The sequence below is a fragment of the Lipophrys pholis genome (assembly GCF_963383615.2).
Source record: "Lipophrys pholis genome assembly, chromosome: 11".
NCBI lineage: Eukaryota > Metazoa > Chordata > Actinopteri > Blenniiformes > Blenniidae > Lipophrys > Lipophrys pholis.
This window is the reverse complement of record NC_137631.1, coordinates 22,189,834-22,215,548: the sequence shown is the minus strand read 5'-3', so window position 1 is coordinate 22,215,548 and position 25,715 is coordinate 22,189,834. Positions and strand designations below refer to the sequence as shown.

Below are 25,715 nucleotides of genomic sequence, written 5' to 3'. Positions count from 1 at the left end.
AAATTTTTTAAACTTTTAAAACTTTATTGTAATTGCTATAAAACAACAAAACTACTTTATTCCTCCCCATCCTATTTGTAGTTGACTTTAAGCACACATGCATGTAGTTATGGGGTCGAGGGTCTTGCTCTGAAGGCCACATTGGTAACCTGTTAGTTTAACCTCAGATCCAAAGTCTCTAACCTCGAGGCCACCACTGCTTGTCTGTGCCTCTCCACACACGTAGACGTTGATAGACATCAATGAGAGAGGGTAAAAAGTCTTCGCTTTAGCAGCCAGTCAAGAGTCTTATCAAGTCCAGAGTAATGGTGATTTATGGTAACACTTTTCAATCTTTTCCCTCTGGAACTGATTCCAGCTAACTGATCTCAGACAAAACAACAGCCTCTAAAGAAAATAAAAAGAGAGAGGCTGTGAGCTGCCTCTGGTCTCTTCAAAATACAATGGCTTTTCTCAGGTTTTCTTTGGCCATTTGAATGCGTCTTTTTCTGGTTTGCTTAAACATGTGAAAATCAAATTTTGTACACAGAGGCCAACAAGAAGAGCTTAGGCTCCGGCTTTGGGACCACTGAGCTATAGTAAGTGTGCGACAGCTCTGTTGTTGCTGTGTAAGAAATCCACTATGTCCAACACCTTGTTTTTGTTGGAAGAAGCAGAGCTGCAGGAAGTTTTTACATCCTTTTCTGAACTTCCTAACTAAAAGAAGAAAAAAAACAGAGAAAGAGTGAAAATCCTGTTTTGAATCTTGACCATCTTTACATGGTTGTAAAGCAGGAAACCAGACGACTGAGTAAACTTTAAGATAAAAGCACGACAACACTGGAAAGTTTCCAAGGTCTCTGGATTATGGAATATATAAAGTGTCTGGGGATGCTTTTCTTTGATATTTAAAAATCCAACTTGACAACCAAAGAGCAGGCAAAGCCTCACTCCCCTCCTCATGATCTCTGATGCCTCTCAAAGGGGGTCTGGGACCCCAGGACAGGAACTGCGCACCGTTTGAGACATGATGTATCTAAACAGCCATGTAACAAACCTGCAGCTGCATCGGCAACACAGTGACTGGAATGTCAGTAACCCTGTTCAATACAACGGATGAGAACACCGCTACACTGGAGCAACAAACTTTTGACTTTAAAAAGATGGATAAACACCCAAAGACAGTGAAATGACGAGAAGATTACAGAGAAGGTGGTTTAATTCTTCCTCTTGGACAACCAGCTCGTCTCCATAGAAGAAAATTAAGGTCTTTGCAGTCTTGTAAAGCTTTTGGATCTGCCGTATGTCCTGCTGTCTCCACATTATATAATATGTCAGAGCCTTCACTATACCAGAGATGTACACCCAAGTTTGAGACAACACATCAGCTCAACAAAAACTGACCACTATTAGTTTTGCTACAGACATCTGGAGCTCTGACGTCTGGCCTCATGTCACTCACTGCTGGTCCTCGCTGCACACTGGAGTGATTCTGACAAAAACACACAGTCATGTCATTTTGGAAGCCATAAAACCACTTTGCAGGTCAATACACCAAGAAAATGTAAGTATCGAATCAGAAATGTGGGAAAATACCTTTAAACTTGTGAGCTTCATTTCATCCCTCCCTCAGCTGAGTAATGATGAGCTTGTTTGTCTCTCTCTCCTCACATCAGCAATAAACCTGCACAGCAGGAGGCGGCCATGTTGCTTGTTTTTTAATGCCTTGTGAATATGGAGACTGGGAATTGGAACCATTACACAACAGCAAATATTAAGAATGCATGTGACTATCAGATGTTAGTTATCCTCACTAGTTCGCACCACAAATATTAGTGTTTCTTTCATGTACATATGTACATAAGTAAAAGGTAAACGCTTGAGGAGGGTAATAGGATATTTCAAACCCGAGAACACTGTGCAGAGAAGCTAATTGCTAACTTCAAGACGAAAGAAAAAACTGTCTCTTACTTAAACATTATTCATAATACAATGCCATCGTCTAAAACTTGGATTTATGATTTGAAAGGGCTTTTAACACATGCAATATATTTCGGGACAATATCTAAAACAGTAGACCAGAAATTGTGTGAAGGCATTGCTGTTTCCTGAAAAGTTAGTTAGTTAATCCACTATCTAGTAACTATCCCAGCTCCCAGCTGCCTGAACACAGCAAGAGTAACAACAATTCAAACCTGAGAAAATACAGTAGACACTGTACTGAAGTGTCTAGGCCCCGGGGGTTCAGTGATCGATTTTGTCTGATAAAATCCTAAAAAGTGCGGATTTATCAATGACAATATAACACTGAAGTGATGAGAGAGCTGCGTCCCTCCTCAAAGGGAAAGCTCAATATGTACTATGGCTCGGAATCATACAGGCAGCAGATCTGAAAACAATTATGACTGCCACATCCGCACGATCCTCGGCCAACCGGCCAAGTGTGTGTGTGGGGAGGGAGACTCTGACTGTTGGACTGCAGGTACCAGAGGCAGAAACAGCAAAACTGTGACGACGACATGAATCACCGGAGAATATTACGAAGGGAAGAGTCAGAAAGAACAAGGAGAGAAGAAATAAAGCTGAGACACGTTCCAGAAATGTGAAAAACACGTGGACAAAACTGTCAAATAAAAGTCTGAAAACTAAACAAACCAGACTGCGAGCTGACAGCAGCTTCTCCTTCCTCCCGGAGAAAACTGAGCTAAACTCGGCTCTTAATTCCGACACTGGTTTTGTTTTTATAGACATATAAAGCACTCGTATAATGAGGCGATTATGCAGGCCTGCGCAGGCCCCAACACATGTGGCCACTGTATCGTACGTGCTGTTTACACCACTGAAAACTTGCTGGATCCCACTGAAGAAACTCGGCTATTTTCCCTCTGGAGTCAGTCGGCATCCAGCTGCTTTGTGTTAAAGAAGCTTGTGCAACTCTGGTCAAAAAAAGCAGACTGGAGTGGCACTGAAGTCCGTCCACTGTACGGAAATGAGAAGTCTATTCACTGAAAGGCTCATGTGAACTTTCAAACTAATGTTTATGTACTATATTTGATAAAAAACAAAGGGAAATATTTCCTTCACTTTATACTATTAGATTTGCAGGTAATTGGACTTTTAGTGGTATTTGGTAATGATGTTGCAGTTTTCTTCCTATAACATTACAAGTCAAAGTATGCAAAGAGCACCTCGGGTGGTCACAAAACCATGAAACGGTAAATTAACTTAAATCATATGGCCGGTTTTCTGAAAGTCTTTGAACACATTCAATTTTTTTTTTCAGTTTTGCATTTGACACACTTTAAGAGAGAGAAATAAATAAGCAATAAAACAATATTTGTGAATGTTTCAAAATGTGTCATGTGCAGTTCTAAAGATTTATAGTGGTATCATGTACATTCCTTATTGGTATACCACATTGAAAATGCTTAAAGGGAACCTGCGGTGGTCTTATAACCATAACATAGTAAGTGGACTTTGTTGATGGAGCTTGTTTATTACAGCTTCAACAGTCTCGGAGAGATGATCAATGTGCACAGCACATTGAGACACACTTAAACACCAATAACAACAGCTGCGATGTGGATGTCTTGCCCAACAACACTTTGGCAAATGAACAGGCAGACAGCCAAACACGGACTTGCTCTACCATCTGAGCCAAACCCGGCTAAGAAAGCCCTCATTACAGCTCGTGTTTGGTTTGACCAGTCTGGGCTACAGTCGAAATATGTTGCTCTACATGTAGACACAAAAGGTTTGTTCAAATGTAAAGCCAGGCTGCGTTTTGTGTGTATCTGTCAAACTGGTTAAATTTTAAAGTTTTCCACAACAAAACATGTGAAGAACAGCAAAGTGTTTTTGTTTGTTTTTTATTAAAGCTGGTATAAATACAGTGTTTAGCCTTGTATTGCCATTTGCTTTATGTGCAGTTTGTGACTCAGGTTTTTTCCAGCTTCACACTATTGTTTTTTTAATCGGTAATAGAAATATTATATTACACTTTTCACAGATTTTAGTTTTTTTCTGCGCAATCAAAACCATCCGTTTTCAAACCGATGTTTATTTATGGTTACATACGGACGGTTATATCAGTTAACTCCAGCTAACGTCCAGATTATAGAGCATCACTACCTTTATCTGTACATAATGAATCATGAGACTGACTCACACAGTGCTGACAGTTCAGCTAATGTGTCATACCAACACTACAACAACAAAGCTAGGTGCAAGTTAAAAATCATCCACACTGAGAGACTAATTTTAGCACTTTGCCCAATACCAGTGAAGGTATTCATATTTGTGGCCTCTTTCGGGCCTTTGGCTGGCTTAAAATGTGCTACAGCAGAGACATACGAACTAAAGCCTTCAGCCATTGTGTCACATGCATCCACTGATGGTGACAGCAGGCTCAGTTGAAAGCTGTTTTACTGTAATTAATGTATGTGAGTGCTGTGGTTTACTATGAAGGCCTGTCAGTCTCTTCAGAGCGCTGAGGAAGGGAGAGACAGCCAGAGAGAGAGACAGAGACAGAGAGAGACAGAGAGAGAGAGAGAGAGAGAGAGAGAGAGAGAGAGAGAGAGAGAGAGAGAGAGAGAGAGAGAGAGAGAGAGAGAGAGAGCATTTATAACTTCCTGGGGATTCACTGGAGACACACACGCACGCACGCACGCACGCACGCACGCACACACGCACACACACACACACACACACACACACACACACACACACACACACACACACACACACACACACACACACACACACCACAGAGGGTTGATTTCAGCATAGAGAAATGTGCTGACCTGCACTAAGCAGGAGCCAAGGGCAACAAAACACTAAATACAAGCGCTCCTCTCTGAGCCGGGTACTTTCCCTTCACTGCTCACACATGCTTAAAACACTGTGCCTGCATGCATCTCCGCGAACACAATCCTGTGGATTAATGTCTGTGAGAAACAAAGCAACAAAACAGACACCTTCTCTCCATATATAAACGCTCACTTTCTTGCCTCACTTCATTTCGTGGGTTTCTTTCTGCTTCGGACTTTTCTGATTCAAGTAATAACAGACGCTCAGATCTCTGCAAGATGATCCTCGATGTGACAGTGAAAGAGGCCTGACGAGCCGCTCAGCTCCCGTCATCATTAGGAAATCCCCTCGTCTCTCTCCCACTACTATCATCTTTCAGCTAGGAAATCACATTTAGCTGTAAACAAACGTCTTACCTGATCTATTGTTTATCATCAATATTTATGATGTTTTTTATCCTTACTTGCAGTTTTTGTTGATTGAGATGGCATTTGTTGTATAATGCGAGTGCATTTTGTGTCTTTAGCACACATTTAGTGCAGAAGCAAAGTTTTGGTCGACATCAGAAACATATCTGAAAGGTGAAACTGTTTGACCAATCCTGGAAAGGGTATAATTTATTCAAATTGCTATTCTACCAAACTATTAACTCAGCTATGACCCACTACCCCATCTAAATAAGTACCGACCTAACTACCCACATACCTATCCAAATACCTGCCAAACAGCCCACTGTCTGACCTTCCTATAAACTAAATTATAGAATAAATAAAAACACTAACCCGCCAATGTACCAGCCTACCTACTCACCCGTCCACAGCCATCTGCCTTCCTACTTACAATGTAAACTCTATTCCCAGATCTGCTGACCCACCTTCTGACAAACCTCTCTACTTAACCAGGAGCCCAAAGGCCCACCAACATACTCACTGATCTAACAGTCTAGCAATTTACTAAACAATCAATCAACATAATTACCAACCAGTCCACCTCTCAAACCACGAACCTAGTGAGCAACCTACCTTCTCAGCTGATCTTCCCTTCCACATCCCTACCAGCTCAAACTCAAATATCTACCCTCCAACAAACCTATGTACCTACTAGCCAACTGACCCACCAACCCGCCTCCCTTACCGTGTTATGACACACATACGTACATACTTAAGACACATTTATTGAACTCACATGCATGGTTTTGGACTGTAGGAGGAACCCGGAGTACCCTGAGGAAACCCACGCAGACACGGGGAGAACATGCAAACTCCACACAGAAAGGCCCTGGGTCACACTTGAACCCACAACCTTCTAATTGTGAGGCGAGAGCGCTAACCACTTTTAACCACTGACTGACGGCCCTGACCTTCTGACCAACCTGCTTACCAACAGACTCATCTGCAGACATACTGACCAACCTACCGACCCACGGTCAACTGACCCATCTACCAACTCCCTTCCAGCCTACTGACTGACAACATCCACCATTCAACTTGTAGACCAACTGACACACTGGTCTGCAGACCTGCTGTCCCACCAAACTGTCTCTGTTCCCCCCTACCTACTGGTGGATCTACACACCCACCAAGCAACCTATCTGGAATACCCATCAACAATCCCATTACTTCTTCTGCATCCTTTGATGAACAGTTTGAAGCTCTTGGTGGGCAGAACAAGTCAAGGTCCAGTGGAGAGTGAGCCGAGCAGAATACCAGTGGCTCCACCACAAGCCAACGGACGCACGCTTCATGTTGGTGCAGGGTTCATATTTTGTGATCGATGCCCGCCTCACAACACACACCGCCCTCTGTCTGTGTCGGGTTGGATGTAAATAAGCAGCAGCAGTTGCTCTTTACCTTGTGCCAGCAGGTGCAGTGTGCAAGGCAGGGCTGGCAGGCTGTCGGTGGCAGGTAGGTGGCGCTACCATCAGGCAGGGGGACGTTGGCAGGGGATAATGAGGCCAGAGGCAACGACACAGTCTGATGTTGATAGAGGGGGTGTGGCTGAGCATAACAGACGGCAGTTCGGTCGCTGTCGGGCCCTGCTGCTTGAAACTCTCCTCCTCCTCCTCCCCCCCCCTCCTCCTCCGCTGCTGCTCGCCTGAAACAACATGCACACTCAGTGTGAGGCTAAAGTGTACAATTATGACTACCTGATGTGGCAGTCTCTGCAACTTATATCAAATCCAGTGTACATTTTGCAAGTACAAATCTATTTACTTTACAGTCATTACAGACACCCCTGTATAGCGGGGTGCCAGAGATGAACCAGAAACTTTCCCTATGCTGAAGTTTTTAAAATCAGATTTGCACATGTCGAAACCTGAAACATCCTATGACTTTTTTGACTGGTCCTTCTTTTGTATTTGAAGCCTAATTCCAGGTGCAGTGTCACATCGATGCCGTCGTGATGCAGAGTCTCTGCATCGTCCTACGTGTGCCTTCAAAAACCATTCGTCGAATGGTTCGCTCTACTATATTGTTTCCCCGTAGTTTGCTTTTCTGGTTTGTTTAGAAAAAAAATCACATTTAAATCAAATCACAAATACTTCCATCACTGTCCATTATAGTTTGCCACATGAAAATATATATATTTAAAAAAAAATGATGAAAACTCTAAAATCAGTGTAGAAATTTATTTTATTATATATTATAATAACATTAAAAATTCTATTTTGCCTGCATTTTGAAGCATGACGTCTTCTGCTTCACAGCGAGCCTGTAGATTTGTCTGAAAGGAGCATGTACACTATAGAATCTCATCTTCAAACATCCACTTGTAGCTTTCACCTACAGAGGTGTACTTGTCTTGTTCACTAATGACTAATGCTCAACTAAGATTCAAGGCGTTCACAGGCAGTCTGTCATTGACAGCGTCTGACCTGTAATTTGGTGATCTGGAAACATGTGAATGTGTGGCTTTCATCTCCTAAATGACACTTTACTTTCTTCCCTGAGCAGTTGGAGCTCTCACACCTGTGGTGGACGGGCTGAGACGGGAATAACTACAAGTTTACAGAGGGTCCTGTCAAAGGGAGGAAGATTCACAGCAGCCTGCGGCAGGTTCACATGTCTTCATTCAAACACCTGGGAATCACCTGGGACTCCTGTCTTTCATTCAGACAAACTTTCACTCATCACTATATTTGTTGTTGGTCACACGTGGAGCTAAAAGTGGTGAGTAATGTAGGATGCTTTGAAACAAATATGCTGTGTTCACTGGCAGTTGTAACACAATGCAAATCGAGTGGTTAGCGCTCAGAGCACAATAGATCCAGTGTCATCTGAGACTGAATCAAACTGCTGTAACAACTTGATAACTAGGTATAGTAGACGGATGATTGGATGGATTTATGGATAGATGGATGGATGGGCACTACAGGTGGCCTCAACTTTTATATTCATATTTTCAAATCAAATATGTGCAGAGCAACTGACCAAAAACAAAATAAAATAATTTATCACTCCTATTGATCAAAATTTCCACTAATTTTACCACGTCCATCTGCTTTATTTGGGATGCTGGAGCCAATTCCAGTTAAGAAATAAAAGGCAGTCAGCCTGGACAGATCACCAGTCAATCACAGGACGAATAAAGAGATTTTAGTAATACCAAATATATCAAAATGCATGTTTTAGGTCTGATGGAAAAAATCATCCAAAGTGCCCCCAAGCCAAGACTCGAACTCATAGTCCTTCATGGTGTGAGAGTTCTGACCACTTAATGGAATGACATGTCCTGCAGCTCATAAAACTGAGATTTTAGCTGATATTCTATAAGAATTGTGAGGAAACCGGCAATTTCCATGTGAAAAATTGCGAGTTTTTGCTCTACTGGAATTTCAATAAATTGAATCCAATACAAATCTGTTCTCTCTCTCTCTCTCTCTCTCTCTCTCTCTCTCTCTCTCTCTCTCTCTCTCTCTCTCTCTCTCTCTCTCTCTCTCTCTCTCACCTGTAGGATTTCTTGGATGTGGCCAAGTTGCTGCCTCAACAACTGTTTCTGGTGGAAGCTGAAGGCCGGGTGGTTGGAGGCCATGGTGAACAGCAACAGAAACTGCTCCTCGGTCCTCCCGTCGTTAAGCGCCAGGCCGTAGTTATTGATCACCGTGTCTATGTGCGTCAGGGTCCGGTACAGGACTCCCGCGGCTTCCCGGTTATCCGACCCGAGCAGAGCGAGCGACACCAGGAGCTTGCTGCGCACCACCTCGTCCGTGATGTTGGTGAGGCCCGACAGGTCAGCGGGGTTGTTGGCTTTGATCTCCGCATCCCGCAGCGAGTGGTAGTCCTTGCGGGCCAAGTCTTCCAGGCAGGAGCCGAGGAAGCGCAGCTCGATGGGGACGCAGAGGTCCAGCAGGCCGCACAGAAACTCGGCTCTCTGGGCTGAGGTGAGGGAGGAGAACCAGCGGTACACCCCCTCCCTCTGGACACAGCTCCGGCTCTCTACCATCCTTACGCATCCGCCAGCACACACGGTCAAAGCGCGCAAAACTTCTGCAGTTTCAGTGCAAACTTTTGCATCGAACAGAGCGCCTCCGTGCGTAATTACGCAGACCTTAGCCACTTTGTCGATCCAACTGTCTGTCAACTTTTACTTAACCATCGGTTTTCCACCTCTGCGCTGTGTAATATACTTTTTCTTTGTTGTTGGTCCTGTGGATTCACGCGCAACAGGCCAATAAAAGTCGCCGCACATGCAGCCAAAGCGCTCCAGTTCGCGTTAAGTTCGGGGCGCAGCAGGCACGAGCTCCTCCACCGAGCCCCCCTCCGCCGGTCGGACCCACAAACCCCCTGACGGCGCAGAAACAGTCGCTGCAAGAAACACAGGGAGGATCAAAAAACTGCGCCCCATTCAAGGAGACGCTCAGTCACACCGGGAGACACTTTCCGACCGGAGCCGCCCCGCTGGTTTGTCCCGCAACAAGCTTTTCCTCGGGAGTTTCTTCTGCAGCGACGGAGTCCTCCTCATGGTTTGGCACAACTTATCCGAGGTTTAAAGTTTAAAAACTAAACTCGTGTAGCTGCGAGCCGCTGGAAATAACATCACGGCATTTCGCCGAGACGTTACCTCATCAATCGCGACCGTGGAAAGACATTTCCGCGATGACACCGGAGGATTTGTTCAGGGTCCATGAATGAGTTTGGAGCAGTTTATTCTTGTAGGCTGGACGCATTGTGCCGCGGGTCTCGGAAAACGAGGAAAAAAAACACAGCTGTGTAGAACATTATCCCAACTCTGGCAACAGGACAAACCCACTCAGTGAATACTCGCTGTTGATTGGTTTTGAGATCTGTCTGTCATAACATGCTGCTTTCTGATTGGTCTCGGACAGGTTTCCGCCGCACTTCTGTCTCACGTCTCTTTCTCATGCGTTCATACATATCTCAGCTCAGTTTTTAAGTATTTAAAGTGCCAGATACGCACTCAATGCGCACTTTTCACAGTGTTATACTTATGGAAGTTGTTGTCTTCATTACTTTGGACCAATAATGATGACAAAGTTAATAGCGTGATATATTTTTAAGTTCTAAATGGAAACCAATTGCCAGCGTGCAAGTAAGGAATTGCAAATACCCAAGTCACAGCAAGTAAGTATAAGTATAGGGTACCTACACTTCTATAAGTAATTTATAAAACTTTGTTTTTGTTCTCACAAGTGAGAAAAACACTTTCTGGACCAATACGATTAAATAAGGTAAGATACTATACAATATATTACGAAGAAAAAAAGATCATATAAGATAGACAACAAAAAGACTTTATTAATCTTACAGCAGGGAAATTTTCTTATTTCAGCAGCTTCATGGTGACCTATAGCTATAGATTTTAAAATATCTTGAAAAACATTTTTTATAATTTCATATCATATACACTACATACATTAGATTAATGTTTTAATATATAAATTGAATTAAATTACTTCTATAGACAATGCAATTTAATGTGTTTCAGAAGTAGTTATTGAGAAGAGCATTTTGTACTTTCACTCTGACTACAATTTATGGAATGTAACAGTAGTATTCTGGTTATTCAGTCAAAATAAACTTATTTTAGAAACACCTTTTGTTGAAGTCAACTCAGGTGTAAAAGCATCTGTAATCCTTAAAACTAAATGATTTAGATTTCCCTTTTGAATGTAGAATTTACACTGACAGAGCTCTGACTAAGTTGAAAACGTTGCCACTCAGTCTTTCTGTAATTGTTATTTGTCTTTCAGAAGGTAATTTGCAGGTTCCCGTCTACTGTTCCTCGCCCCTCCTCGAGTAATTTTCCTCACCTGTGGGGACAGAATCTTCCCTCATATCATTAAATTCTACTTCAATCATACAAATCCACTCACATTGTTGACCTTCAATGTCTCAAACTGACTCAAAGCATTCGGACATGGTGACATAAACGACCTCTGATAGGAGACACCACTGGAGCTTTTAACCACACACACACTGATTTTGTGTGATCCATGTGGCAGTAGGGTTTTAGTCAGTGGAGACACATTTGTTTACTTACATATAGATAGTGAGTGGGCCAAAACTACAAAGAAAGGCATATTAAAGAACCTTGAATGTTTACTGTTCTCTGGGTACATTTGTGGCTGTTATAATTATATAAAAACTGCAGCCAGTAATGGCCCTACAGGATAGTGCCGTTGATTTCAGCGGTAAAATGACTGCAAGCCAGTTCCTCATCTTTCTTTCCAGCAAACACTTTCAACTACAAATTTCTTCTTCTATGTCAGTGTCACATAGTTTGAATGAAATTGCAGCTCCTACATGTTTCCCTCATTTTCAGTCTCACTTCACGTGCTGCACTTGACCTTCTGGCATGAACATATGTTTTACCCCTTGTTCTAGATGGCCAGGTCTCTGCTGTTTAGCGAAAACTCCAAACAGCTGACCAATCAGCCACCAGTCTGAACATCATAAACAAAAGAGAGAGAAAATGTCTCCAGCTCTGGTCAGTAGCCGGCTGTGAACATTCACTTTCAATCAGCTCTGCATCGGCTATGCATGTATAACAGATTTAGTGAGTGTCAACAAAAGATGAACCGCTCATTATTGACATAAAATTGCTCCACCAATAACTTTTTGTCACAGTTTGCTTATTGTCTGTGAATAGTATTTTGGCTGTCTATGAAGTATACTTTAATGTACAAACATTTAACATCTACTAACAGCCAATTTAACTTTATTATTTGGCACCTATAGGACATCAAACCAACTAAACCAGATGAAAAGAGTACTGACAGTCATTATTCAAGTGTGACTAATGCTTGGACTCAAAAATTATGTGTAGACTAAAAGAAATGTTTTTTTTGTGTCGAGAGTCAATAAAATTTACATGTATTGAAATATCTAAAATCAAAACATATCTCAGATAAATAATTGATGGAATAACATTTAAACTGCATTTATTTGATTCATTAATAGATATGAATCAGCGATATTCTCTGTTAAACTAATAAACCTGATGGCCACAAAAATGTAAATATGAAATGGTAAACCGTATTACTAATGTGAGTAATAATATATACTTGAAAGGATATCCTTATGAAATTGCAAGACACGATTTTTGCCACTGACATACAGCATATTGTAAATATGTGAAATCTGTCATTTTTACCCTAAAATATATATATATAAAAAAAAAAGAGGGATTGGTTGAAGGACAGCATCTTTTCCACACATATTGTAATGCATATTCCTATCCAGTAGAGGGCGCCAAGTATCCACTGAATGATCTGAAGTACCAACGCGATCACCGACAGATGTGTTGCTTAAATATTCACAAAATGTCGAACTAAAATTGGAACACTGCTTAACATACCTCCTTGAAAACTTATTTAAACTCACGTGAGCCTAATAAGACATGTTCTGACCTTTGTTTTCCTTCGTTAGTACTCTCTCATCTCATTGTCTTTCCCGTCGTTGGTCTGAAGAGTATAGCCCCGCCCACACAGACGCAGGCCACGCTGCTCCGCTGACGGAGGAAATTTCGGTTCCGGTTGCTATGGTAACCACACACCCCTCCCTCTGAACTGTACCACTCCCTCTGCATCATACGGGATGCTGCAACACACATACAGGCACACACACGCACGTGCTAAAGGATGAAAACAAAACACGAGTTGAGACTTTGTTTCTTTCAAACACTTTCATTATTTTTCTCCACACAACTGAAAAACAAAACAGAGTAATTACCAAAAATAGAAAGAAAGAAAGAAAGAAAGAAAGAAAGAAAGAAAGAAAGAAAGAAAGAAAGAGTGAAACTATAGAAAGAGAGAGCTTGGCATGCTGTAGCATGCTGCGGTCTAAAGGGGCGGCGTAGGGTATTGTCACCGGGCTGATGGTATTACAGAAGAGCTTCATAAACCCGTCTCAGTCTGGGACCCAACATGAAATCATAAGAAAAAATAATAATGTATTGTTTTGTGTCTCGGGGGGGGGGGGGGGGGGGGGGGGTTGGTCGTTGTTGCAGGCACATTGAACCGAGCTGTTGAATCAACATGGAGGGGTGGGAATCACCTGAAATGAGGTTTGACTTCCAATCTGTACTTTGAGAAACACTTTGACAGAGAGAAAGAAGAAAAACAACAGCAAACCTCCCTGTTGTTGTTACAGATGGCATCAGGCTCAGCCAGCGTCACGTCACGTGGTCAAACATGACCGTACACACACACACACACACACACACACACACACACACACACAAACCAACATGGTGATACAAAAGCGGGAAACACGGAATAATGTTCAAGTGTAACCAGGAAGGGGGGAAAGGCCAACTAAAACTGGGGAAGTAGTAGCGCAACCAAGCGCTCCAAGAAGCTAATGGTACATTCATGTAGCTGGAAACGTGGAGAATTACCAGTTTGGAAAGTCCCATTTCCCAGTTGGGAGCGTGAACCTGTCAGAAAGCCGCTAACATGTTAGCCACAATTAACTGCAGATAATTGAAAAACAACATTGTCATTGCCCACAAACACACAATTGAAATGCTGCTTAAATAGTAAATATTACTGATAGACATCATTGTTCAACATCTGGAAATAACGCCACAAAAATGGTCTGGCTCTCTGCGCTGGGTTGTTTTGATCTATTTGGTTTGTTTGACTTGTTCTGATTTAAATAATGCATTGATATTTAATTTCTTCTTCTCCTTTTTTTTTTTTTAAATCTACGATGTGTGGTATGTATTGAGTTAGCCTAATTAGTCTGTTTTGTTTCAAGTATCAATTTTAGCAAATGGCTTGGGACAAAAGACAAAACAATAGCCACCGTTGGTTACGTCTGAAAAGCTTCATTCTGTTTATTAATGCTCACCGTTTCTCACTGTTTTGTGTAAATGAATGAGAACCATTCTTTCTCACGTACAATCAAAAGAGGAATCGTTCCCAGAATACATTTGTTGTTGTTTTTTCCCCTCCTTTAAAGCTGGTTCTTTCCCACTTCTGTATTTGTGCTTTGATTTTAATCAAAGTAAAATGTGTGATACTTCGAGCTTATGTAGTACAAGTAGCTTAAAAAACTCATAATTTCATCCGTATGTTGTTTATTTTTATTTATCTTCAGCTTTTCAGGGGCCAGACTTGTTATCTTTTTCTCATAAAACTTCCTGACCAGGAAATGTGACTTTCCCATCTAAACACCTCCGGGTTCCCATCTCCATGGATGCAAATTAACTCAGTGTTTAAAGATAATAAATCCTAACTGATACAGTCGATGTCTGTTGTCCGTGTAATTTATAAAAAATAACCAGAGTGCAATTTGTCCACAGGGAGTGTGAGAGTGTTTTGAATTACATACTCACAATACTGTAATAATGGATTAGTATTTTTCAGGTCTTTTTATAAGCATTTTCTCCAAGGGAGTCAATTTAGTAATTTAGTACTTGAGTATTAGTTAAACCATAAAATCCTTGTTGAATGAGTTTGCCACAATTTGAAGTTTAGAAGTTCTTGCGAAACAAACTTTAGTACTTTAGTCCACGTTTCATACTTTGGACTTTACCCTCTTTTACTACTTAAACGTTTGAACTCATGATTTCCTGCAATTTGCATTTAACCCCGCTTCCTCTGCTTACATTACACCCTGGATAACCACGTTCTCCACACTCTGCCTCCATCAAAACTCAACTTGTGCTTCTCAAGCCTGTGTTTTTCTTTTAGAGTCAATGCACAACAAATATATTACAGTACCTATGCATGCATTGTTGCACTAAAGTCAATTTGCAGTACAAAAAGCAAGACAGATGGGGACTAATCATTTTCAGACATCTTGCAGGTGGAGTATAAAAGATGTTGTTGGTGTCTGCAGGTTAAGTTTTGAGAGAGGCAGTTGGAGACGCAGTTTTTCTTTTGTGATGCAGATCTCGTTTTGGTGTTTCCACTAACTACTTCCTCTGATCTGCATTTAAAACCACCCCAGAGGAAGCTCCACCCTCTCGCCGGTGAGTGTGTGGAGGCAGCAGGAGTGGGAGGAAGTGATATAAATGTACATTAATATGTATTTCAGCTGTGCCAGTAGTGTCTCGACGTGTCTGCACATTGATGGCATCCTCATGAGATGCCCTTCTAAGCTCTGCAACATGCCCATGTGCACACATACTGGAGGGTCAATCAGGGGTCTGACTATCCTGGAATTGTTTAATTCAACATTCAAAAAAAAAGGTCAACGCATCCAACTATCACTGTGTAAAACTTCAAGTTAGTACTGTGTTTGGTTTCTGGGACGTGAACGTTTTAAGAGTCGTTGTACATTAAACTTCTTTCAATAGGTGCTTTATATTTTTAGGTTTGTTTGTTTTTTTTAGAAACAAATCCATTTCCAACCTCAGGACAGTTTTCACCCAAATTGCATGTTTGCAAATTTGTAGATCTACAATCACATTTATTGATCTTCATCATTTTTCTACGACTGTAATTACTGTACATTACAAGTTTAGAGATTCCTGAAGCCCTCTCAAGTAATTTTCAGCCGGGACCACTGACTGCTGTGAATCATATGAACGTAATCTCTATTACTGGTTTGTATACAGGCTAATTGATCGGTGAATACGATGGGATTTTACCGACTTGGTGCTTATTAAGTAAATTTATAGTTATTCTAAGCAGAAGAAATAAATGAAATATATTGTCAGTCCGAGTGTTCACCTCTAATTTTGTTGAAAACAAAAGTTGTTTGAAGTGAATATCTTTATACAAGTTACTTCGCAGAAAATATCTCCAATCTGAGACATTTCTACTGATCCACAATGAAATAAGGGGGGTGGATTACAGTTACAAGTGGTTTCACTTTTCTTATAATTATACATGTAAAAAAATATATATAGAAATATCTTTTAGTGATATACTAGAGGGACAATTCTCTATTTTAAAAGAACGGATGGTCCAGAAACTCTGACCCCTGAAAATACTTCCACATTTTTAATGCATACTTGCAAAAGAAGAAGTTAAATATTTATTAGAGTGTTAATATGGAAAATATCCAATTATATGACAACTAAGGAGACACTCTGGGGCCCCGAGACAGCAGAAGCTCTTTACTGTAAAATATATTTTTTTAATTTGGTAAGGAAAAGTGTAGACTGGGACCGAGTGACATATTTACCTTCGAAAGTAGGTTCGAGATTATTTCACTTATCACTGTCTCGTTTCTTTCCCCCAATCTGCCCCACCCTGAGACAATACACTACACTACACTACACCCACCTACACTATGACAATATGTCAGACAATAAGTAGGGGGGCAGTTAGAGGGATTCAGGACATGTTGAGAGGAAAGGGGTGCCATCATATTGTCATGGATTTATCGGCACATTCCAGCTTGGAGAGCTGGTTTCGCTTTAGGATTTTGTTAGTTTGTTTTGCAGATTATCGCTACTTTGTTCTTGAAATTAGCCATATCTCAGAAAGTACAAACAATGCTCGATTGAAGTTTAACACACTAACTAAAATAAATCCTTTCTGACGTGACCTCCAGATGTAAACATGCACTTTGTACAATCTTCTCTGCATAAAGTGACAAAGCAAAAATGAATAAAGTGCAGATGAAGAAATGAGTGTGTGAATGTGTGTGTGTGTGTGTGTGTGTGTGCGGGCTGAGAGCCAAACACACTCCAGAGGCTATCTGTAACAACACAAGCAGGCGGAGTAACCAAAAACAAGGCAGGAGCTTTATAAAGAGGGCCGGAGGGTTATAAAATAAAGAATATATCCATCAACGTGTTGTACATGAGAGAGAAAATGTTATTAAATAAATTATAAGTTTACAAATCTGTTGAAAACTATGATTTGAAGATGTAAAAGTCTGACTCGACAGTCCTGTCTGCACACGTGTGAGCGACCGGAGCTCACATGAGTCAAGTCTCTGAACTTTAATATCTCCACGCAGTCCAGGGGAGCCCGGACGGGTCCACCCGTGGTTGCATCCACTTCTTTGGGCCTCACTCTTCCGGATCCCCTTCTGGGCCGAAGCTCGGCCCCAATGCCGGTGGACCCCTAAACGTCCTCCCGCAGCCGGGTCATGGTCGTCCCGCCGGGAACAAGAAGGGGCAGCGGATTGGCCGTAATACTCATATGAATTGATAGTTGTTGTAGCATAGATAGGCTGACTCTGAAAGCATTGCTGTCCTTAAATAAAAAAGTGGATAAACAAAATAGCCACTCCAATGTTGAGCAGAATCACCATAACAACCAGGATGGAGCTGTAGGCCTGCGTGGGAGACAGAGAGAGAAGGAAAGTGTCAATATTAAGGACACACACACACACACACACACACACACACACACACACACACACACACACACACACACACACACACACACACCAGGCTGTTTTCATACGTAAAGTACATCCAGCTCTGCATAATGCATACAAATATGCACACACACACACATAATATTATGAAGGGGATAACACTGATCATCTTTATATTGTGGTACCTGTTAGTAGGTGGGATATATCACACAGAATGTGAGGAACACATGGTGCCAGAGTGCATTATGGGAGAAAGGCGAGCCAGTGAAGGCAGTGTGATGCCTTGGGAAATGTTCTGCTGGGTAAACCATGATCCTGCTACAAACCAGGACAAATTACTATTGTATAAGAGTTTCAGACTAGTTATGGACTAATGTTTAGTATATTTTAAACAAATTTTGGACTGGTGTTTAATACATGTATTTCAGACTACTTAGCGACTGGCTTTCAGTACTGTTTAAACTGGTTTTGGACTAGTGTTTGTCATGTCATTGACAAGGTGTGCCTGTTTTTAATACAATACATCCCAAATATATTTTCAGTATATTTCAGATTTGTTTCAGACTTTGTTAAAAGATATATTTTAGAGTATGTATTCCCTGCTTTAAAGTTCACTTTAAACTGCAGGCATTTTTGTCATCCTGTCGTCAATATTTTTTTGGTTCATATTTTGAACTTTTTTTTGTTGTGGTTTTTTGAGGACAGTTTAGAATAGTTCTATAATATTCAAAATATAAGTATATTGACGTATTTTATTATCATTGTTATTCCATAATAGTTTTGACTTGTTTTAAATATATTTCAGTGTAGTTATTAGACAGTTTAATAGTTTCAAATACATCTAATTTTAGACTAATTAGTTATGATCAGTTTTAAGTATATTTAAAATGCATTTTAGACAGGTTTTTGGCATATTATTATTATTATTAATAATAATAATAATAATAATAATAATGATAATAATAATAATAATAATAATTTTTACGGGATTTATTAATTTAAACAAATAATTTATTTATTTATTCCTTTAATGGAAAGGGCAAAGAATGGAAAAGCCCTCTTTCAGAAGAATAATTCACCCGGCCACATAGACATAATGGCTCGAATGGCAGTTTGAAGTGTTGACTCAAAGTTTGAATCCACAACAAAAGTTTTAGCACTCAAAGGATCTGGGTATCAGATGCAAGAACACATCTTTAGAGGTCTAGCAAAGTCTTTGCCTTATTGTAACAGGGTTTTATAGGCAACTAAAAATGGAACCCACACAATCTTTGGTCATAATGTTATGGCTGTTGGGTATACATTCCAGCATGTACACTTTCAAATTAAGCAAAGCTCGTCACTTATGTATCAGTAAATGTGATCAAACTGCTGTTTTCAACATAAAGGTCAATGATTCTCCTCAGTTTTTCAACATTTGTGAAAATCCTTTTGTTTTTTAATGCTTTAGAAACAGTTTCACACATATTATATCACATTCACTGGATCAGTGCCCCTTGCATAACTGCAAGCGCATCAATCACCAGGCTGCTGTCAGGTGAATTCTGCTATCTGTCACCTCAGACGGAGGAGGCTCTTTCAACCGCCCCTGAACGATGATGCATCTCTTGAGGTTTATCAAAGCTTAAAAAACAAAATGTGCAGATGAACTCAAGCAGTTTAAATACTGCAACACTCTGGAGATGCAACGGTTGAACCAGCAGCATGCTCCTGTGTCGAATACATGTTGGTAACGGACTATAGTTCCACTTAAACTAATCTTGTTGGATGCGTCTATCCATCCATCTTCTGTACCTGCTTTGTGCGGATTAAGGCTGCTGAGGTCCGGAGCCTCTTTGGAAAAAACAACCTGAAGAATCCATCACAGCGCTAACACCAAGAAACACACCTATTTAGAGTTTTTCTGATCTAATTTCTATCTTATCCAAAATTATGCTCAAAACTGTTCGATTTAATCAAGTTAGGGCTGGCTCAGGTCACCCTGCAGTATTTTCTAGTTAAGCTGCTCTAGGTTTAGACTGCGGCAATCTTCTTTGATACACTGAGCTGATACACTGTGAGCTCTCTCACTTCTCATACGTTCACATGTCACATGCCATTACATGTCACTCTGTGTGTTTTTCTCCTTTCTGTACCTTGCAGCAGGATTTCATTAACTCTGCAGTGTGGATTAACTTTCTGTCAGATATCATCTTGTTTGTTGCTCTCTGTGTCTGTCCTCTCTCATTCTTATCTTACTATGGTAACTAACTTTACCCTACTTTTCTCAGTATGTATCTGCAGAAGTTTCTTTCAGAATACATCACTTTTAACCTTATTCACAACTTTTGTCGTCTCATAGAACCTAAAGATGGAGAAAATGTTTACTCAACTACGTTCACATGACCGAATATCTTATCATTTTCCATGTTGAATAAAAAGGGCCTGAAATGAAACAAAATGTCTTTGTGTTGACTGAACAGAGAAACCTTTCCTCTTTAACAGAGTGAGGTCAAGAGCCATTTTCAGCTGCACTTCATATAACGGGATGAGGAGGGAGGAGGGACAAAAATCTTGCTCGATGACACTTCAGCAGATGTTTGCTGACAAACGGGGTCGAGTGGGTGAAGGCCCGACTTTCTGACCACCTGTCCTGCTGCAGGCAAATATGTTGAAAGTGAACTGGAGCACATTTACTACTTTACATTTATCCATATATCCTTTCTGCTTCTATATGGCGTCATCTAACATGTGGGGCTCGAGCCGATCCTAAGTTCGTCCACATACTGTACACTTTCATTTATACCTAATGACAATTTAGGGACCATTTGTGTAACACACATGTTTTTGGACTTTGGGGAAAAAACCAGCGTGCCTGCAGAGAATCCATGATTACACAATGAGAACATGGAGAATCTACATATAGACACCCCCAAGCCTGGAATTGAACCAGGGATGTCGGATTGAGTCAAAGGCGTCTAACTAAAAGTTTTTATCAACAAATACATCAGTGTGGATCAGAAGTGAGTGTAATAAAATGGATGATAGATGCAGGATCATTTTTGAAAAGAAATCAAGAACGAATAAATGTTATAATAAGAAGTAGATTATGAAATCTGGCATTCAACCAAAAACTAGCATGAGCACTAGTAGCAAACCATTACTTCCCAAAAATTGTGCAATTAACAATTTTTTTAAAAGTGCCATTCGACTCACGGACAAAGAGTGCGTTGGCATTCTTTTGCACAAACACATCAACATCATCAACTTAAGTGTTTGAATTTAGCAATTCATATTGCTATTGCAATGCCAAACAACAGTATTTCATCTTGAATTTTCACCTAAAATCAGGAGCCAAATTTCCCACCCTTGACCCATCAAGCTTTATTCATTTCAAGCTCTAGTACCTCTTTGTGAAAGCAGGTTAAAGCCTGGACAGGTGGACAGTCCAACACAGAAACATAGATAGAGTCACAATAACTTTAAAGACAAAAGTTCACTTTATATACACATTGTAGGACTGCAGGAGAAATTTGAAAATCTGCGCACAGAAAAAACCCAAAACGCTAAGCCTGGAGTCGAACCCGTGAGAGCTATCCACAACAGCACCTTGCACATTCATCAATATGAACCCTCTTTTTTCTTCTTCTGGTATTTCCATGGAGGATGTTTTGATCTTAATAGAGGATTTACCAAAATAGAGAGACCCACAGAAGAGCTATGGTTTTAATTAAGATTACCTCTAAAATTATTTTCAAGACGGCTGCTGTGGGAGAGGGAAAATGGGACTCTGTGTAACACTACACATGATTATTAAGCTGCATTAGAGCAACATTGTTGTAGATGAATCTGTCCAGAGTGGCCGCTAACGAGGTTTCTGCTGATCACCACAGCAATGGGCTTATCTCAGATCTGTGTCACAGGCAATTACCAGACCGCAGGTGGATGATTTTATCTAATTGTCTGCCTTTTTAACCTTTATTTACTCATGTTTTCTTATTCTCTTGCTCTATTTACAGGGTATTCCCCCTCTAGTGTTTCCACTTTTTAAAAGTGGTTCAGTGATCACGACATAATTAGATTATCTCTCAGTGTAATTATTTCATTTGTGCTGAGGCATAATCATTCACAATTAGTATTTTTAATTAGCGAATTACACGGAAACTGTCAGATCTGAGCGGCGAGATATGCCTTTCGCTGGATATTCTGGAAAACGCACATTTTCTCTTGATTAATCACAGACATGCGAAGCATCTTTCATGTCTGTACATTAATTGTGAAGCAACTTGTCAGTTTGAGTTGTGCGTGTTAAACATACTATATGTAAAGTGTTAATAGCCTTAAAGCTTAGATGACCCTGTTTCAATTCTAGGATTGGAGCATTTTCAATGCAGAGTTTGCATGTTCTCCCTTTGCATCCATTAGTACGATAAATCACTTGTAAGTGTGAATATTTGCAAGTCACTGTGTCTTTCTCAGTTTGCGGTTTGAGAAGACGTTTGTTTGGGGTCTTTCTGTGCAGTTTCTCCATGTATTCATGTTTGAGGAGATGAATGTTTAATGTGAGCAATTGGAAAGTTGAAATCATTTGTAGTTGTGAATTTATTGTTGTCCATTGTGTTGCTGTCTTTGTTTCCCTGTGATGGACTGGTGCCATGTCGAGGGTGTGACCTGCTTTTTTCTGGGAACGACTCCAGCGCCCCGAAACCCCGTGTTGAATAAAGTAGATGAAGAAGGTGGATTGATGGCTTGGAAGTCTGCCAGTAAATCTGCATTTTATATTATTTCTTCCGTTTTAAAGTGTGCATCAGTGATTTTGCTCCATGAACTTCTAATTTCCTGTTTATTAAGCTTGATTCTCTATTCAAAACACATCAACAGGGTGTGTTTACTCTCAATTCTCCTCATGTGTAATCCTGGAAATGCACAAAGCACAGAGCCCCGCACTCCTGAGAGGAAACAGATGAAGTTAAGTATCATCACAGCAAAGCTTGTGCAAAACACATTCAGGATTCTTTCCCTCTACTACTAAAACTACTACTACTACTACTACTACTACTCCTACTACTACTACTATTACTACGACTATGGTCCACATTGAGTTATTAATAACAAAATGCAGTCTCATCTCTCCACCAGCCACCTTCTCTGCAACAAACACCTTTTATAATTTAATCTAATGTTATGTTAATATTTATTATGTATTAATGACGTTATGTGTTATATGATGTTAACTGTAAAAACGTTTATTCATTACGGAGGATATCATTTAACTACCCTTTTCTCAAATAGATAGATGAATGTCATTGAAAAGTGACATCACATCCCAGTAGAAAGTTCCCAGCTGGATAACATTTCCTACCATAAATTCAGATCGAGGCTATTACCGGAATATACGGTGATGGTTTGGCAGAGTTAAGAAACATACTAAACATCGATTTATTAAAGATTTAAACATTTATAGTTTTGTGTTTCAATAAAAGTAGGGAATAGCAGCATATTAAGGCAAGAAATAGCCAAGGTATATATATATATATAAATTTCTATTTTGTGTGTGTGTGTGTGTGTGTGTGTGTGTGTGTGTGTGTGTGTGTGTGTGTGTGTGTGTGTGTGTGTGTGTGTGTGTGTGTGTGTGTGTGTGTGTGTGTGTGTGTGTGTGTGTGTGTTATTTTAAATTAAAATGAATAAAAAACAATGAGAAGAACTATTATTAATAAATTATCATTTCATTTAAAATTTTTCTTGTTTCAATATGAGTTGTCAGTTAATTTGGAAACTTTTGGAAAAAAAAATAACATAAAATTGGGAGATTTGAATAAAAGTGTTTGAAGTTTTCATTATTTTGTATTACTCTTGGGGTGTAAAATGTATTGTAATGCTTAGCATTAATTTATAGGTTTGAAATGTGTTTGCACTGTGATGTGAGACTATTTTCTTTCTGTTTTGCCTCTTTATGAACTGCCATTGAGTTGATTTAGAGTTAAATCTAAAATGCAGTCGTTTTTTATATTTGCTGAATTTGAACATGAACAAGAGAACTGGACATAAGTTTATTTCTGGCTATTTATCGCTGCAAAGCAAAGACATAGAAAAAACGATCCTTATCAGATACACTACAGTATGCTATTTTTATTATTGTTAAACTACAAGCACTGTGTGTGTGAGGCTCTATGGCACAGTTTAAAGTTGGCTTAAGTCTTTTTAGTCTGGCAGAGACTCTGAAATCTGTCCTTATTTCTTTTTAATCACATTATTACTTGATGTTTGAGCAACATTGTCTTTGTTATTGAGTTGAAGCCACTGCTCGAATGCTATGTGTTGCAATCCAGCTTAGATTTCTCATAACATAGATAATTTAACAGCTCCAACATTTTTCGCCCTGCAGAAGCAAAATTGGTCTGGACGTGAATCTTAAATATAGATCATAGTCAAACCCACTACAGCTTCGCTGTGTCCATGTTTCTGATGCAATCAAACATTTTCAACTTAATTTTGTTCAAAAACTTCACATGATGATCACAGGCAGACAAACCTCAGTATATACCCACTGGACTGACTCATCTTTCATGCCTTTATTATTAGTCTTCTCAACTAACACTGATCAAGTCTGCGTCAACTTCCAGTATTAGTTACACCCCCCTGTATTATTTGTCTGTGGGATGCCCCAAGGCTCCCTACTGAGACCACCGATATTTAGACTTTACATGGGTATATATTCCCAGTGTCACCCAGTGAAGAAAGGTATGATCTAGTTAATTTCTCATGCCAATGTTTTTATGTCAGTAAGAGTTTACACTATGTTATGTGCCAGGTTTGGGTGTGTTAATGATTGACTACTGTCCACCTGTGTGGTCCAAAGAGGTCATCATTATTGGCAACTGCAAACTGAAGCAAGCCAATCATATTTTAGCCCCCGAAAAACAAAACAGTTCCACAGGGCTGCTCTTTAGCTTATTGACTTCAGAGTATCATTAAAAATAAAACATTTGTAGAGGGAGGTTGTGGATTAGGAAAGTTTGGGGATACTCTTTACAGTTTGTGTCACGTATGTTGTTTTATGTTGAAAACACCAACATATTGGTTGGTGCAACCATTCGTTATTTCAATTCAACTGTAGTTGCTGTGAAATACCATTCAAAAATCATTGCACTTTTTAAAACAACTGCTTTCCATTGCAACAACTTTACAATATATTTAATGAAATCCTGCATCATTTTACCCAAACAAATCTACCACTACTTACAACTCAAAATACATATTGAATTGTAAAAATATTAAAATTGTTTATGACAGGATTACGTATTTTGTTAAATTAGGATACTGTTTGTGAGTTTTTGAGAGTATTGAATAACCTTATTGTGATTTATTTGAAAAAAGAAAATCTTGTATTACCTTTTCAGGTTTTACTTTACAATCTAAAACCCAGTCCACAGACAGATGGAGTCATTGACATGTTAAAAAATTCAAACAAATGAATAACAAACCGAGATGATAACTTAAATAAAATCTTCCGAAGTGCCAAAAAGCAACTTTTTTTTCACAACAATTCCCAAAAGCTCGTGGCCATCAATGAAAATCCACGGTATATTTCGTCTTGGAGGCTACGTTTTCTGCGGATCAACTCCTTCTATTCGAATGTAATTTTATTTCTGTGCTTTGCCATTCATGGTTAATTCATCCAAGATTCACAATACAATATTTATAGTCACCTGTGTTTATGGTAGATGGAAGGTTAAGTTCAGGGGAAATGAGTTTGAAAGAAAAACAATGAAGAAAAAAAAAATATATATTACAATTATGAAAAATAAGAACCCAAAAACTGGAAGTTGATATTAATAATTAATTAATTTTTCTCTCATTTTGGTTTTAACTCTAAAATCTTCAACTATCACATATAATGACTAGTTTAAAATTTTCTAATCTAAAGTATCTGCAAAGCCACGTTCTCGCTTTGTAGCTCTATTCAGCATCGTGCTACATGACATTGTTATCGTGGGCCACGAAAAGCTTGGTCATCTGGGGATGCATGTTCCTGTAAATACGAGCCGATGGGACGCACAGGGACTGGTTTGTGTGTTCCATGGTGACTGTCTGATGTCTGCCAGTGGACACAGAGGTGCTACCGTGCTATTCTGGTTCAGAGGTCTGATGCTATAATGGAAGCAGGAGGAACCTTTTGCTGTGTCATTAATGTTTGCT

At 39.9% G+C, this 25,715-nt stretch overlaps 2 protein-coding genes across 2 annotated transcripts in view; both read right to left on the bottom strand.

Moving 5' to 3' along the window:
• Positions 1–9,925, bottom strand: part of zcchc14 (zinc finger, CCHC domain containing 14) — a 31,109-nt gene extending 21,184 nt beyond the window's left edge. The window contains exon 1 of the mRNA XM_080475469.1: positions 8,737–9,925. Within this exon, the coding sequence (XP_080331595.1) occupies positions 8,737–9,231 (495 nt within the window). The 5' untranslated portion in view covers positions 9,232–9,925. The remainder of the gene's footprint in view (positions 1–8,736) is intronic.
• A 7,486-nt stretch (positions 9,926–17,411) lies between these two features.
• The window catches only part of jph3b (junctophilin 3b), a gene marked incomplete at both ends in the record, with an annotated part of 51,476 nt that continues 43,172 nt past the window's right edge, over positions 17,412–25,715 (bottom strand). Inside the window, one exon of the mRNA XM_080475867.1 lies at positions 17,412–17,492. Within this exon, the coding sequence (XP_080331993.1) occupies positions 17,412–17,492 (81 nt within the window). The remainder of the gene's footprint in view (positions 17,493–25,715) is intronic.